At 32.3% G+C, this 16,651-nt stretch overlaps 1 protein-coding gene across 3 annotated transcripts in view; it reads left to right on the top strand.

Annotated features, from left to right (window-relative positions):
- The window catches only part of STAG1 (stromal antigen 1), a 333,229-nt gene that overhangs the window by 274,045 nt on the left and 42,533 nt on the right, over positions 1–16,651 (top strand). For all 3 annotated transcript variants that reach the window (XM_025043566.1, XM_006907217.3, XM_006907218.3), the window contains 4 exons: positions 225–305; positions 12,971–13,063; positions 14,701–14,875; positions 16,455–16,594. In XM_025043566.1, coding sequence (XP_024899334.1) covers positions 225–305; positions 12,971–13,063; positions 14,701–14,875; positions 16,455–16,594 — 489 coding nt within the window. The remainder of the gene's footprint in view (positions 1–224; positions 306–12,970; positions 13,064–14,700; positions 14,876–16,454; positions 16,595–16,651) is intronic.

Genomic DNA, 16,651 nt, shown 5'->3' on the forward strand with positions numbered 1-16,651 from the left:
TAGTACATTTTTGTTTAAAACAGGGTTATTTGGGTTTATATTTAGAATGATATGTTGGTTTGTCTTTTTTTAACCAAATATGATTTTATATATTCTCCTCAATTCTACAAAAATTTGAACTTGAAACCTTATTGTAAGATTAAAAAGTATGATAAATATTGTTTCTTAATACTGTGCAAATGTAAATTATGTTTCATTTGTTTGAATTTTTTAATTTGATACAGATAGTCGTACAGGCACTGCAGTGTTCCCATTACTCGATTCTCTGGCAGTTGGTGAAAATTACTGATGGTTCTCCTTCCAAAGTAAGTAAGAATTTCTGTAGACAGAAGAGTTATTACTAAAATAAAGTAACCTTACTTAATTTATATTTAATAATTTATTATCAGTTATAATTAATTATCATTTTAAATATATAATCGTTATTGTTATCAATTCTTGCTTTATCCTATGACTAAATATATTTTACGTCTTTGGAAGGTAACCAGTCCTTAAGCAATAGATATGTAGCCATGTTTATACACAAAGTTAAAATTCTTGTAATAAATAACTATTGTAGAAACCACAAGAGCTCTGATAGGTGACATGCTATAAAATATAGAATGCTGAAAGATAATAATATGTAGCTTCCGATTCTGGCATTATGGCACTTTGGGGCTCAAACTAAACGAACAACACTCATTAAAAGCAACTCAAATTATTGGATAAATTTTTAATTTTTAATCAGTATATAACCATGCAAAACGAAAAAAAATACAAACCAGAGATTAAGGGAAACTACAATCTAAAAGAGTCAGTGGAGCACTGAAGCCTACTTAACATTGAGGATCTTTTCTAATCTAGACAAATCCTAAGGCCCTTCCAAAATGGAATGTCTAATAAGTAGCACATCTCCCTAATAAAGACGGGATCCTAAGATCCTCTCCCAGCACAAGGGTAAATTAGAAATAAACCTACACCAGCTCCATTCTTGGAGGAATATAGGAAAAACAGCCTATCTTAAAATTTGTCATTGATTAAAAGGGAGAAAACAGGTCTCCCATGGAAGTTTATAACTATGAGCTGGCTTTTCACATAGATTTCCACCCTAAATTCATAGAACTTCAATAGTCCATTAAAAAATAAAAAATGAGATTTTGCTTTAAAATATTCTGTATCCCTAAGCACCTATCAGAATCAAATATAAATCCTTTCTAAAGGAACTTGCCTCAAAGAATTTTCCACAGATAAAATTTTAAGGAAAGCTCATAAAAAAAAAAATCACTCAACTAAAAAGAAAACAAGAAACCATGAATACAGCCATGAAGAGAAGTAGACCAAAAACAAAAAAAAAAATACTTTATACATTGAAATTATCTGACACAAATATAAAATCAGTGTTTCAGTTGTTTCATGAACTGAAAGAAGCTTGAACGTATATGAGTAAACACTATTGATAAAGAACCACATAAAAATATCATGTTTACATAGCCCTATCTTAACAAAACAGAAGCTATTCAACCAGTACAAAAGGTTAATAATATATTCACATACAGAACCAACAGCTTGATACAGAGCATTCTTTTCTAGAGAAAGAATTTTTTTTTTATCTTTTTTGATTAATAATTGTAGGATTTCTCTGACTTTGGAAAGTAATTGGAGTTTTTGTTTTTGTTTAGAAAGATCATGATATATTTATTGTTTAGCCTCCTGTTTTTTTCTATTTTATTGACAATTTCAGTCTTGAAAAGCAAAAATTGAGATTAACCTCCTTTTATTAGTTAGAAAAGCCACTTTAAAACTGCATTATATTTTCATGTTTTTTTTAAATGTTCTTTAATATGGTAAAATTAAAGGAGATTGAATATCTGTAAGTTAAAATTTGATAACATAGTTAACTTTTATTCTGATTTTTTCATTGCTTTGGTTTTTATATGCATTTTTTTTTCCACTGAGATTATTTTGGTTTTCTGAGTTTTTTTTGCTGCATGTTGATAATTGCACTTTAGTAAATTTGGAATAAATACTTGCCTAAAAACTTAATATAATGGTTAATTTGTCCATTAAATTTAATTTAATTTTTGTTCTTTCACAATTGCATTGATAACTGGAGTGAGAATCTCTACCTTTGAATCCACTTATCGCAGAATTATTTTGAGATTCTTTGCCTTTCTATTTTAATTTTAGTCTGACATATTCTTCTAATAAAAGATAACTTTATTTTTGTCATTAATCATAATACAGATTTTGTGGTTGTCATTGTCACAATAACAATGCTAATTTTGTGGCCAGTACTGATTTTATTTATGCTAGAAAGAGTGCTGCAGCATCTTTTAGGCGCTTTATTCAGTTGATTTCTATTGATAGGTTGTTTTGCATTTGTATGTATATGAAATTCTCCTTACTTAGATGTCTCCATTATTCTCACTTTTAAGTTGTTGATAATCGTTTTATTCAAAATATATTTAGTAATCTTTATGTTCAGTTGTGTCTGAAGTTTAAAAGTGGTTCTCTAAGTGGTAATCTTAAAGCACGAATCTTTAAGATACATGCAAACTTTAAAAATTAATCTTTCATTGCTAAGATTCCTTCTTTTAAAATAATTATTTTAATGACTCGTGTAATAATTACTGGTTTAGGAATTTCCAAGCTTTTTAATCCCCTGTGTGATATAGGATGTCTTTGAAAATAGAGCCACATACATAATAAGCTTTCTATACGTATAATCTATATTGTTAACATCCCACTTGATAAGATACCAACCTCCTAACTATAGTTCCAGCCACATCATTAACTTGTGTAAATAACCTTGAGGCAAGTCACTTAAATAATTTTAAAGCAGGTAATTTATGTCAAAGCCTTATAAAATGCTTTTCAAATATTAATAACAACTAAAAGATCACCTATCTGTGTTTCAGGTTACTTATTTAGAAAATTGAAATTTGTATTGGGCCAACCTTTTCTACCTGTAAAATTCTACAATCTATGGTATTGATTAATGATTACTATATTGAAGATGTCTGGATAGGTATACATAACAGTGCTTACCTCTAGGAAATAGAAATTCTCTGGGGACAGGCATAAAAAATTTACTTTTCGCTTTATACCTTTTGATACTGTTTTGAAGGGTTGTTTTGTTGTTGATATTTAACAGTGGTAATAGTTTTATCACAAAAATTAATTTCAAAAAACTAGGTCAAAAACTTTTAGATTCTCCATCGTAATCTTAGGTTTTGGTTTATCATATATAACTCATAGAATTGTTGAGCTTGAATAAATACTAGAAAAATGCTTAATGTGTTCTTTATCTTATTTGTTACAGTAACATTATTCTTTTGTTCATAAATGTAATATTAGAGCTATCCGGAATTTGAAAATGATTTGACAAAACTTGTTCATTTTAGATAAGCCCTTGAAGGGGGCATTGTTGTCATTGCCATTGATGTTTTACATTTTGTAAATCACTTTAATATAAATGCTCTAATAATTATTGTGTTGATAATATGGAATGAGTCATTTAGCTAGTGAGGGAGCTAGCTAGCTGACCACTGGTTTTCTCTACTCATTATTAAGTTCATAGGAACTCATTTAAACCTATGACTTGGTCACTTACATTTTTAGTTAATAAATTAGGCTTATTAGTTTGGGGTGCAAAATATAAGGTAGAATGGTGTTTGTAAATTTGGGCTCTCACTTGAGTACGTGTTCATTGTAAAAATAAAATAAAATTTTTGAATTTTACCACCTGTAGATAACCACTGTAATATTTTGATATATTTTCTTTTAGTACTTTTTTTTACATATTTTTCAATCTTATTGAGATTATAATATACTTACAATTTTGTCTCCTCTTCAAGTAACATGAGATTTCCTTCAGTTATTAAAAGATGTTTTATAGATAATTTTTTAATGCACACATGTAGTCCATTGTGTAGCTTATGCGATAATTTCTTTTATTACTCAGCTTTTGTGGATGTTTAGGTTGTAAACATTTTAACTAATAAAATTAATGATGGGCATTCTGGTGCAAAAATTTGTTCTGTGTTTTACATTGTTTCATCTTACATTCTTGGAAATGGGATTACTGGGCCAAAGATCCTGCATAATTTTGAGGTTTGATATATATTACCAAATTGCTTCTTAGAGTACTTTTTAAGATTTATTTTTCTTTATTGTTATAAACACTGTCTTTTAGGAGATTATGGATAGTAGTTATATTCGAAGTTTAAATTCAAGTCATAATTTAACTCTCAACAGTAAACACTATTTTGTATAAAATGAAGTATATATGAGAAGACTATATCAAGAAGAGGATTAGGTCTTTATTTGAAATGGAAGTGCACTAGGTTTCACCAATGGGTATTTCCTCTGTTACCCTAATTTCCAGAGTTGAAGCTCTTTGGCAATCTCACAGGTCATGTTCAGTATACTTTGTTCCGGTGCCCTCTAGCGCTGGTCTTGTAGAAGCAGCCTTCAGTTTATCTTCTTTGTAGCAGAAAACATCCTTCTTCCTTCAGCTCCTTATGGTCAATATACAAAGACATTTAAAGAGCCATGTAAATAAGAGTTAGGGCTGAAATAATGCCCCTATTGCCTTTTTCGGCCTGGAGATCTAGAATTTATCTTCACTTGTTTTTCCTACTGGGAGGAGCTGTTCTGCTCTGTGTAGTCTTAAATTTGCAGTGCTCTCTGCCTTACTCTGCATGTTCCTGTTCTAGACAGCAGTAGAGAGGGCCTGGGGCAAACAATCGTGCCTTCTGGTCCCTGGCCCTGTTCCTATTTTTTTTTTTTTTTTTTTTTTAATTAAAGTCACCATCCCTCTGATAGCTACAAGTCAAATTATTATTGAGGTGGTTAGCTGCAAAATTTGTTCCATTACCCTCTTGACTGAAGGATCTGCTCTGCAAATTCTAACTTGTTTGCCTCCAGACTAGGGAAATGAGGTGTTGGGGTGAAGGTGACCAGACTCGTGAGGAGACAGACACATTTAACCTTTCTGTTCTTCATATAAACACACATTTCTAGGAACATACTAGAAATAGGCTCAAATGTAGAAAAATCTACACTCTTTTACACTTCTTCCTTTCCCCTATCTAGTCCTTTAAATAGCTGTGAATAAGAATGTTAGCTCATTGAAGTCCTTGTCCCAAATTCCTGTAGTATCAAAATACCTGTAGTTCCTCTCTCTGCAGAGTTAACTGCTTTGGGAGGAGGAAGGAATGGGACCAAGAGTGGAAAAGAATAGCTTTCCCTCTAGGAACAAATTTTTAGTAGTGTAAAACCATTTTACTTCATTCTTTTCTTCCAGAGTCTTTCCCCCCTACCTTTTATTTCTTGAGAATTCTGTCCTCAGTAACTATCTAGTTAGTATTAAGCCTTTCTTTTGATTGTTCCGTGACTTCAGAGTTGTTCTTTGATAGTTATGTTTCTTTTAATATTATGTCCTATCTCAACTGCCTGATCAACTGGTCTAGGAAAGTTAGGGGAGAAAGATCCAAGTCTTGTCATATATTTGTTTCTTGTTCAGCTCTAAAAATGTTCTTTAAAAAATTTTTTTTGACATACAAAAGCAGATGGCAGTTTATACCAGATTCTGAAGTTCTCCAAAATTTTATCCAACTCTAACATTCTAAAAACCACTGGAAGCCAAAAGTAAATATGTTCAACTTAGAAAAGAACCTACAAGTCATGATTCCAACATGCCATTAAGAATGTTACGCTGTGTTTACTACCCTATTCCTGGGCCTCCGGTTTTGAAGCTTGCTTTCTGATAAGAAATACCCACCTACCCTTTGAAGAACAGCATAAAGCTGCCTCAGTATCACTGGCCTGTCCAGTTGGATGCCGTTTTTATTTACACAGGGAGAGTGGTCTTTAAAACACCTTATTTATAAATACTCAAAACTCCTTAAGGTATTTGATACCGCATGATCTAAGTAAGGAGCCAGGACTGAGAAGATGTATTCTAAATAACAATTATTATAAATTAAAAATGTGTTTTAATCAGAGGCCTAAAGCAACATTAAGAATATTTAAACAAAACAATACTTCCTGCTTTCTTGTACAGAGATAGAGATTTTCTCCACCAAAATTAATGATAGACATTTACTTTCCTATCAGGCCGTTTATTTGAATAGAAAGGAAATAGTTGTCTTACCCTGTTTACTATCCCCTAAGTGATATACTAATGCATTTTCCTTCCTAAGTAGGTTTTTTATCTTTAAAATGTTTTTTCTAATGACTGTTCTGTAATTACTAGGTATTTGTTAAGTAACTTCTTATCGTCGAACCATTTTATATGTATAAGAAGCCCCGGTTTATAAATAGTGTATATTTCCAGCATTTTGTGTGTGTGTGTGTTGGAGCATAGTCTTTAAAGTCAAATCTAAGGTCAAATTTTGGCTTCATTTCTTCACCTTTAAACTTCAGTTTCCTAACGCGATATTCACTGCTGGATAGGGTTGTTGGGAAGATTAAATTGAAAAAAGTATTTTAGTGAACAACAACTGTTGTTTTGATGGCATTAAATTGCAGTCCTAATCTAATCTTCTCCTGGACCAAAACCAAGAATTGATACTAAATCAACTATTATCTAAGACTAGAGGAATATGTAAATATGCTTGGGAGCTAGTGTAGGTTTGGGATACAGCATGATAGATTTTGTCCTCCATGTGTTATGGGAGAATAATTTGGGAATTCAGGTCTCTCACTTTGGCTCTACCAGTCACTACTTTTCCACTGTCCCTCTTGACTCCTTTATTTTTCTTCATCTTCGTACACTACAGGAAAGAGACATCAGAAGATGTTTTGGAACTATAGTAGGCAGCTTAAGGGTTCTTGAATCATAAGTGAGTGGATTAGCCTTTGAGGCAATGGCAGGAGTCAGAAGGTGGAGATTCAGATAGCCAAGAACAACACTGAAAACTAGGTATACATTTGGGGTTTAAATATTCAGTAGTTATTTTACTGTGTATTCACAAAAATAATACATTCTGTTCTTACCCCCCAAAAGGGAAGCTTGTAGCAGTTTTTCATACAAGAAAGCAATTTCAAAGGTAGTATGTAGGGTTTACCCCACCACAATGCAAAGGCTTTTGTCTCTTCTCACTGGTGTGGTCCAAATGAATTTAGTTTCATCTATTCTTATCATATTTAATATGGATAATTCAGTTAATCTGAAAAGTAATTTAATGAGCCTCGTTATGTGTTAGTAATGGTGCTAAATACTGATAAACATAACACAGTGTCGGCATAAGAAATATCCAAACATAATAGAGAATTTTTACGAGTTTATTTGAGCCAACCGACAACAATTGCTGGGAAGCAAAATCTCAATGGATTGAGAAAATGCTCCTGAGAATGGCAGATTTGCAGCTTATTTTATACATTAGAATAAAAGAAGACATAAAGAGAGGTTACATGGACTCCATTGGTAGTAGATTAAGGAGGCGGGAGAAACAAAGCCAGGAAGTCTCTGGATTTGGATAAAAAGGCAAAATAGAGAAACATACTGCTTTTACATTGGCAAGTATAGCATAGTTGATAACATTTATAGCACAATGAGGTTCTATGGTCTGTTCTGGTGCCAGGCTATTGTGCCTTGAGGGGTCTGGAAAAGATTACACTGACATTTCAAAGGTATGTTATCTTAGATGCAAAAAGATAATAGGCTCACTTAAGGTTAAGATTGACCTTTGTCAAAGAAGCTACAGGCCTAAGACGTGACCACCTTCCATGACCCGCTTTCAGTTGGGAATTTATGTTCAGACCATCCTACATGGTTATTTTCAGTCTATAAGTTTGTAAGGCCTTCTCTGAGCTTATCAGGTTTAGTATGGGCCCCTTTTTCTTTCACAACAGTTTATGCCTACAAAGAACTTTATAGCCTAGTACAAACTGGGCAGACTATAGCCTGTGGGCCAAATCTGCCCTGACTTTTTGTAAATAAAGTTTTAATGGAACACAGCCATTCTCATTCATTTATATGCTGTTTAGGGCTGATTTCATCTAGTGAAACCAAGTGGCATAGTTAACTAATTATGACAAAGACTTTAAGGACCCACAGAGCCTAAAATATTTATAAAATGTTTGACTCTTTACATAGAAAGTTTGCCATTCTCTGGCCTAGTAAGGTAACCCCTTGGTTTTGTTTACCAGACTTTGTCAATAACCCTATTTGCCTATTCTGGGTAACTACTTTGCTTTTGTGTCCCCTTTTTATATGAAAATTGATCACTACATTTTTTACAGGCTTTATTTTAATATTCTAAGATCTTTGACCTGGTTTTAGGGCCTTATTTTACTACTTTATTCTGTTTTTTTTCTGCCCGTTCTAAAAATGTATATTTGTAAGATGGTGTTGAACTAGTATTTTGCAGTTACTAGTTTTTCTATGGCTTCAGTTTCTGGCTTAGATTATCTTAATGGTATTTCTTAGCTGTGAATAAAAAAACAACTAAATCTGGTCTTCCTCTAGACACAAAATTGTGATAAAAATGAAAAGGAGTCACCCATTTAAAATCTATGTATTTGTGTAGGAATTAAACTCTCTTCTCTTTCCTCACTGACTACTATAATCATATTGACATAGTTGGCTTTTAAGAGGTAGTCTGCATTTAATATCTGTTGTTCTTCCCAAGATATTAAGGTAAGTTTCAGCTTTGGCCTTTGAGAAAAATTCTAATATAGCTTATATGATAAATTTACCATCTCAACTGTGCCAGCCTTAATAAGGTTCTTCATTGCTGAGATTTTGCTGACCAAGGTGAATTTTGAAAACATCTTAATGCCTTGAAAGAGGTTTATCTTTGTCACTAGATCACTGATAAACTGAAATTGTTTTAGCCCTTTCACATTTAAGTGTATTAGGTTTCCGTCTTCTTGGTTTCACTAGATGAAGCAAAAAAGAAAAGAAAAGAAAACTTTAGCCAGGCTAGTGAAACAACTTATAAAATGGATACAAAAAAATGTAGGCAAGATCTTATCATTTAAATCTCAGTCTAAAGCTATCATCTGACCTTTTTGAATTTTTTCCTTAGCTACTTTAGGAAAAAGTACTCTTGTTGCACAGCCGCTTTCTGAAAATAAGGAAAAATACTTGTTTCATTTAGGAAAAAGGATTTGAAAGGAAACACTATATACTTAGCCCATATATAGCTTGTGTGGACTGAAAGAGAAAAAGGAGTAGATTACTCCTCTATTCACTTTTTGCCTTCATTGTTTACCCTTATAATTCAGGTATGCAGTATAGAAAGATTTACTAAAAATTTTGTGTGTTCAAAGTAGTAGAAGTACTTTATAAGCATTCTAGTTTCTTAAAATTGCAATTTGGATAATCTTGGCTTCTTTTTCAGCGTCTATTGAGCATAGTCTCTGGAGGCAAATTGTTTTGGTTAATTAATTCCTCTACTCTAGCTATGTGTCTTTGGGCCTGCATTTAACATCTCTGTGCCAGTTTCTTCATATGTAAAATGGGAGTGATAATAATATCTATGCTCATCATAGTAAGGATTAGTTAAATTAATATGTGAAAACCTTAGAATAGTACCAGTATATAGTAAATGCCAGTAAATGTTAACTTTATTATTATTAAATTCTAGCCCAGAAAAATAAAATAGTGCATATAAAGCGCTTCTATTCTATGTAAATTAAGCATATTTAATTTTTTTCATAGTGACTGACAGCTATAATAGCAGGAGAGAAGGTATTCCATGCCAGAATATATGGACTGTAACAAGTTTTCTCACAAGTGAAACAGTCAGTGATTTCTGTTTTAAAGTAGTTCAAAGTAAATGTGCTAATTTTTGCTATTTAGACTAAATTCTTATCTGCCCTATTGAGAATGTTTTTAAATTTTCTTATTTTTTCTTTTCCTTTTAAACATTATCTATTTTTATTTTTCAGGGGTCATTAAGAATAAAGCCCACTCTATGAAACTTGTTTTAATACTAGAGTTTTAAACTGGCAAATTCTTAACCTTTTAAAAATTTGATTTCATATCAAAATTTCTAAACATACTACCACATGTCCCAGTAATGGCTGCCTACCTTTTCTTGAGAAAATCAGTTTGGGGAATCATAATTCCAACTATTTAAATCAAATGAAATGTAGTAAGATGCCAGCATAATGAAGTTGAAAATCGTGGGATGAATAAAAGCACATTCTGAAATCCACAGGAACCTAAATTCAAAGGGATATACTATGCGAGATTAGCTGACTCTGTTAAATATATAGTATCTGTGCCCATTTAGCTAAACCTGCTGGTATTTGTATTTCTCTCAGTGGAATTGTCTATGTAAAAACATCCAAACCTATAGGGAATTTTTATAAGAGTTTATTTATTTGAGCCAAACTGGGAAGCAAAATTTTGTTCCTGCAAAAGACAACTTTGCAGTTCTTTTTATACATTTGGAATTAGGGAGGGAACTTAAGGAAGAGTACAAGAAGGTGGGATAAAGCAAGGCAGGGCAAACTCTACGATTGAATTACAGAATGCTTAACAAGATTATGTGCTTCCTTGATTATGGTCACACTTTAGGGCTCTGAAAAAGAGGATTACTCAGGCATTTCAAAGGTGTTTTAACCTAGATGCACAAGAACAGTGGATAGGACCTGCTTAAGGCAAACATAAATCTTTTTATACCCACCATGACCTGTCAAGTTAGGAATTTATGATCAGATCATTCTGCGAGGTTACTTTATGTCAGATTTATTAGAGACCCCTTTTCATCCACAAAATCTGATTACAATTAAATTGACTTTCTTGATCACTCAAATAATAATTAAGTTGCATTCAAATCTAGGGCAAACTTTGCTACTAAAGAAGGCCTCCAGCTTCTGCTTCCTTGGTTGCTTCCTATTTATTTAGAGTTTCTTTAAATACTACTACCGATTAGTCATCAGTAGACTGCTTACTTAGTTGTGATGTTAAATTTACAGCTCTTCAGATGAATTAACAAGTAATAATCTCTAAAATTCATCTCTAAAATTAAATTGTTACTTTAACATGTTGCATAAGATACATTTGCTTTATGATTGACCTTTAAAGGAATCTTTTGCCTCTAACTCCGAAGATAGCTGGTTCCCTAGACTACTTCTTTGCATACTAACCAAGAAATTTAAGGGAATAAAGGAACATTTATACCTCCTAGCATCATTTTTAAGCTCTGTTTCTTGTTTGATAAAATGAACGCATTTCACATTTGTCCCTAGGATTATGGTATCATTTAAATACTTGCATTTCATTCAGTAAATACTTACTGAACAGCTACCATGTGCCAAGCACTATTCTAGGTACTAGCAGTGGAATAGTGAACATCCATCCTTTGACTAACGGGAGATTTGCCAGTTAGCTCTTATCTGTTCTGATTTGAGTTCCTAGGAGTTAATTCAGCAGAAGCACAGAATGCCATAGAACCTCAGAGAATACATAGTTCAGACTTCTTGTTTATAGATTGTAAAAATCTGTAATTCTCAGACATAAAATAATTTCTCTAAGGCCACATAGCTAGTTAGTAGTGTCAGGGAGGAAAAGTCATCCTCTGCTCTTTAAGGTTCTTATGGCTGGTCTAATCAAATTGACATGGGACAGATTAGCAGAGAAAAAATAAAGTTTAATAACGTGTTGTCAACATAAGAAACATCCAGTTGCCAGGAAGCAAGATCTCAAATGCTTTGAAGAATAATAGTCTTTGCAGTTTCTTTTATGCACTTGAAATTGAGGGAACCTTAAGGAAAATTACATGAAAGTGGAAGAAAGCAAAGCTGGGATTGGATTATAGGACCATTAAGATTTTGTGCATTGTAAATTTCCCCTAATACATTGTGAATCTTTGATATTAAAGGTCAAGGAATGTTGAGGTTTGTTATTGGATGTTTATCTACAGCTACATTAAAGGTTTGCAAGGCATTGTTCTTACTACTCTGCACAAGATGAGTTTATCCTATCTCTTGTATACTAATGTAAACAAAAGGAAACATGTATAATTTTTTAAGTGTCATTATTTAGGATGTAAAGATCCAAAAAAGGAATAAGTACTATCTGTACAAAAGACTAGCTTAACGAATTATAGTTTAATAGAATTCTTTAAAAAAATGATTTCTATATCTGCCTTTGCTCATTTAATTACTATTCATTACTATTTTAAATGTCAACATAATACTGAATTATTTCATGCATCTTGCTCATTAGTAAGAAGAACATGAACTCTAATATAAGATAATCCTGGTTTCAAACCCTTGCTAATGACTACTTCTAATGGACATAATATTAAATTATATGACAATAATTCCTCAAACTAGTACCTGACATGTTATAGGTACTTGATAAATTCAAATTTCCTTTTATACTTTTCAAATGTTTGACACTGAATGCTATATGCCCAACTAATTAAATCCTATTCACCCATCCAGTCTTAAAGTCCATCTACCTATGAAGGTCCCTCCAGCTCATCTTTCTCTGGTAGAGTTAATGGAAAACAAAATTGAACACTTATTTTCTAATTGGTCTAACTTCCTGCTAGGAATTCTTTGAGGGCATGGGTATGTCTTAAAGTTATCTGTGTTCCCTTGACATTTTGCAGAATGCTGAGAATATCGGAGAAACTCAGTATGCATATGTTGTTTAATTGATTTTTTCAGTGTGCTACTGCGCTCCCTCACCTTAAAACTTACCACCTAGTAAGTGTTATAGGAATAACTTAACAATTTTAATATCAGCCTAAGTAAAACATGTTTATAAAGGAAAATTTGTTGGAGAAAATCATACTGAGCATTGCATAGCTAAAAGGAATTGAGTGTGTGGGATTTATCAGTTTTGTTTCCCCTTCCATTAGAATAACTAGGATAAACTATGATTTGGTTCCCAACAATAAATTTGGTTTTATGAATTTCCTTGACAATATACCAGTTTAGCTATTTTCTATTTTTTATTTCTTCATCAATTTTCTAGGATACTGTAATTCATGCTTGTAAATTTGAATATGTCTTACAGGAGGATTTGTTGGTATTGAGGAAAACAGTGAAATCCTTTTTGGCTGTTTGCCAACAGTGCCTATCTAATGTTAATACTCCAGTGAAAGAACAGGTAAGAAATTATTAAAGAGTTCTCAATAAAAATAAAGCAAATTCATTGAAGAACATGTAAGAAGAGGAAGAACTTCTCACACATGCGTGTGAACACATCAGCCCACATGTCCAAACTTATCAGCATCACCCCCTCAAACAGCTGCTCCTTTACAATCCTGGGACCTACAAGTATGCACACTAGGGATGCAGTGAGCATAATGAGGAAGCTTGTGCAGACTCTGGCAGCAGAATTAGATTTGTTAGGGCAAGGAAGTAGGAATACAGATGGGTATATACCATTGGTCCACCAGACTCCTCATCCCTTGGGAGGGAGTGGAGCCCAAGACAATACCATTTCCATGAAGTGATTTTGTAAACTACTTAATTATACTTTTCTTCTATTAGGACGTACTTTTATATAAAACAGAATGAACCTTTTCTGTACTTTTTTTTATGATGTTGGACTAGAAAAAGAGTAATTAAAATATAAACTAGTACTTATCCTTCACTGTCTCTTACAAATTGGTTATCACAGGTCTTTACTGAGTTATCAGCATCTAACTTAAAATGGGAACAGAGATGGTCTTCCCTAAACCTTACTCTCTAACTCTTCTGAAGCTCCACCAGCACTGTCTAAAATTGCCTAGCTCTGGACATTTAAACCAAAAATTCAGTGTTTCTGCAGCATCACTGTTTGGCAATATCCCAAACTATGGCCTTGGTAAAAAAAAAAAAAAAAAAATTCCCCTGGGTTCCTTTTATGTTTCTCTTTTCAAGTGGCTTTCTAATAAATATTTTTATGGATTTCATGGTTGTATACTCAGAGCATGAATTGCTATGATTCTTGCTGGAGGTGGACAGCAAAGTATACAGTAGTCTCCAAATGCATGCCAAAGTTGTGATTTCCTATAGAAACCAATTTTTGGAGAAGGATGAGGGAATTGTTTTGAAATATCAGAGCCCTCTATTATCCAACAACAAAATCTTTTAGTTACAAAAAACTAATGACAAGTTTATTTCATACCATCCCTTAAATAGGGCAAATTTGACAACAAAGCTATAATACTTTCTCTTCAGGAAAATGCTTGGAAAGTTTTCTTAAGGGATTAAATTTGTTGGGAAGCTTTTAGATACTGGTTTTTATGTGGTCTTGAATTCAATTTTAAACCTACTGTTAGAGACTTTTTTTACATTAGATTTTTAAAAGAAGAATTCAAAATAGCAGCTTACAGATTTACAGTACTCCATTGTAATTTATTGAATTTAGTTTATCTTAAGCTTTATGTTTATTAATTGATTAAACAGTATGTGATTAATTTCTAACCTGTCATAATTTATTGCATCAATTTCATATTTCCACAGTTGAGTTTAACTCATTGTTTTTTAAATTTAAGTCAAAAATCTCTTAATCAGCTATTTTGACTTAATATAGCCAAGTAAAAGAGATAGATTATGGGGGGGGGGGCGGATCTTAAGTGTCACTAGTGTTTTATAAAGTTTAGAAATGTTAAAATAAGTAATTGGAATCTAAATACTCAAAATTTTTATTATAGTACTATTATTAAATTATACTTTAGTATGTTTTCATTAATTTTGATTTGTGTTCATAGCTATATTTGTACAGTATTTTACTGATGAATTCCCTTTGCATTCCAGGCTTTCATGTTACTCTGTGATCTTTTGATGATTTTTAGCCACCAATTAATGACAGGTGGCAGGGAGGGCCTTCAGCCTTTGGTGTTTAATCCAGATACTGGACTTCAGTCTGAACTCCTCAGTTTTGTGATGGATCACGTTTTCATTGACCAAGACGAAGAGAACCAGAGCATGGGTATTTGTAGCTATCATCTTCTCAATATTGATCTGCGTTTACCAGCCTTAAAAGACATGAGAAAAAATTCAAATTCAATACTAAAAAATACCAGAATTTCTCTCAAAAAAAAAAAAAGACTAATAATAATTCATTTTTGTAGTTCAAACCAAAAAGAATAAAAATGTACACAGTAAAGTTTCCTTCTTTTGCTATAACGAATAATTGTGTACATTTGTTGTTTCACACACGTGCAAAATGTATACATGGAATGGATGTTGTTTCTAATCAGCCCATATCCAGGTCCACGGTTTTTCTGAAGGAAAGCATCTGAGTTCCTTTCTGTTCTTGGGTAGTCATAATATATTACTTAAATTAACAAAATATAACTTTAAGATATTAAGTGCTAAAAAAAGACTATTATCAAACAGACCTCACCAATCAAAATTGTGCTGAGCCTACAGAATGATAACTTGGCAAAATTAAACTGAATATAAATCATTTTAAAGAAGTGTTATATGGAATAGTTATTTGTGAAGTAGATGATTTAAACTCTCTAAAATAAGATCTGTGTGGCATATCTGATCCACAGATCTATTTGATGCTATTATAATGTTATTTACTTAATATGTTAGAAAATACTAGACTGAAACAAAGTATCTTAATTTACAGTCCACATTAATCTCAGAAGATAAAATTTACCTGCTGCCTGTCTTGAGCAGAAAGATTTCCAGCTTCTCAAAACACTGATGCTTCACAGCAGGACCAATTAGTAGAAAGAGAAGAAGAGAAATTAAGGATTTTTTTTTTAATGTACCTATACATGTGGAGAAAGGAAGAAAGAACATTGTCCTCAAATAGGGACAGGCCAAGAAATGAAAAGATCACTACAGAGCCTAAAACAAGTGTAACTTTTATCATCTTTAGCCTTGTAAAGAAAGATTTCCTAGGATTGGAAATAGACAAGACAGTGGGGCCTGAGAATTAAAAAACTGAGGAAGAAACACTACTTATTTTGAAAGTATGTGATAGGTTTTTTAAAACAATGTATATGTATATAACATGGTTTGCAAAATATATTTTATTTCTCAGCTGTTATTGTAACCATGTTTAGAGCAAGCATTCAAAACTAACTCCCCCATATATTTTCATTACTCTTCATATATTTTTCTAAAAGAAAACTTCCGCTTTGTCTTAAAAATTTCCAGAAATTTCTTTTCTGTAGAAATGTAGTAGCATATAAGGAATATTGAAATAAGAAAAACCAACCATTTTAAGGTAAACAGATAGCAGTATTATTATGACAAAAATAGCAGAAAAAAATAATCTTTTTACATATGGTTTACTCATCTTACTCGATCTTTGCTATGACTACCTCCTAGAAGATAGGAACCTTAGTGCTCAGTATTTGATAAATGTGTGACTAAATACAGCACCCTAAAATACACAGTATAGCTAACATTTTTTATTCCATTTAAAACTGAATTGTACATTTTTGTGAAGTTATAATATAAGCTGGTTTTAATTATACAGATTTTCTACTTTGTTTTACATTGGATAAGGGGCCAAAGTTCATAACCCATTTATTTTCTGTGGTTAGAGGGTGATGAAGAAGATGAAGCTAATAAAATTGAGGCCTTACATAAAAGAAGAAATCTACTTGCTGCCTTCAGCAAACTTATCATTTATGATATTGTTGACATGCATGCAGCTGCAGACATCTTTAAACACTACATGAAGGTATAGTTTAGTTTTTTTATTTTCTTCTATTTGGCAGAGAAATTTGCAAGTAAACAT

The sequence above is a fragment of the Pteropus alecto genome, unplaced genomic scaffold, assembly GCF_000325575.1.
Source record: "Pteropus alecto unplaced genomic scaffold, ASM32557v1 scaffold92, whole genome shotgun sequence".
In the NCBI taxonomy this organism is placed as follows: Eukaryota; Metazoa; Chordata; class Mammalia; order Chiroptera; family Pteropodidae; genus Pteropus; species Pteropus alecto.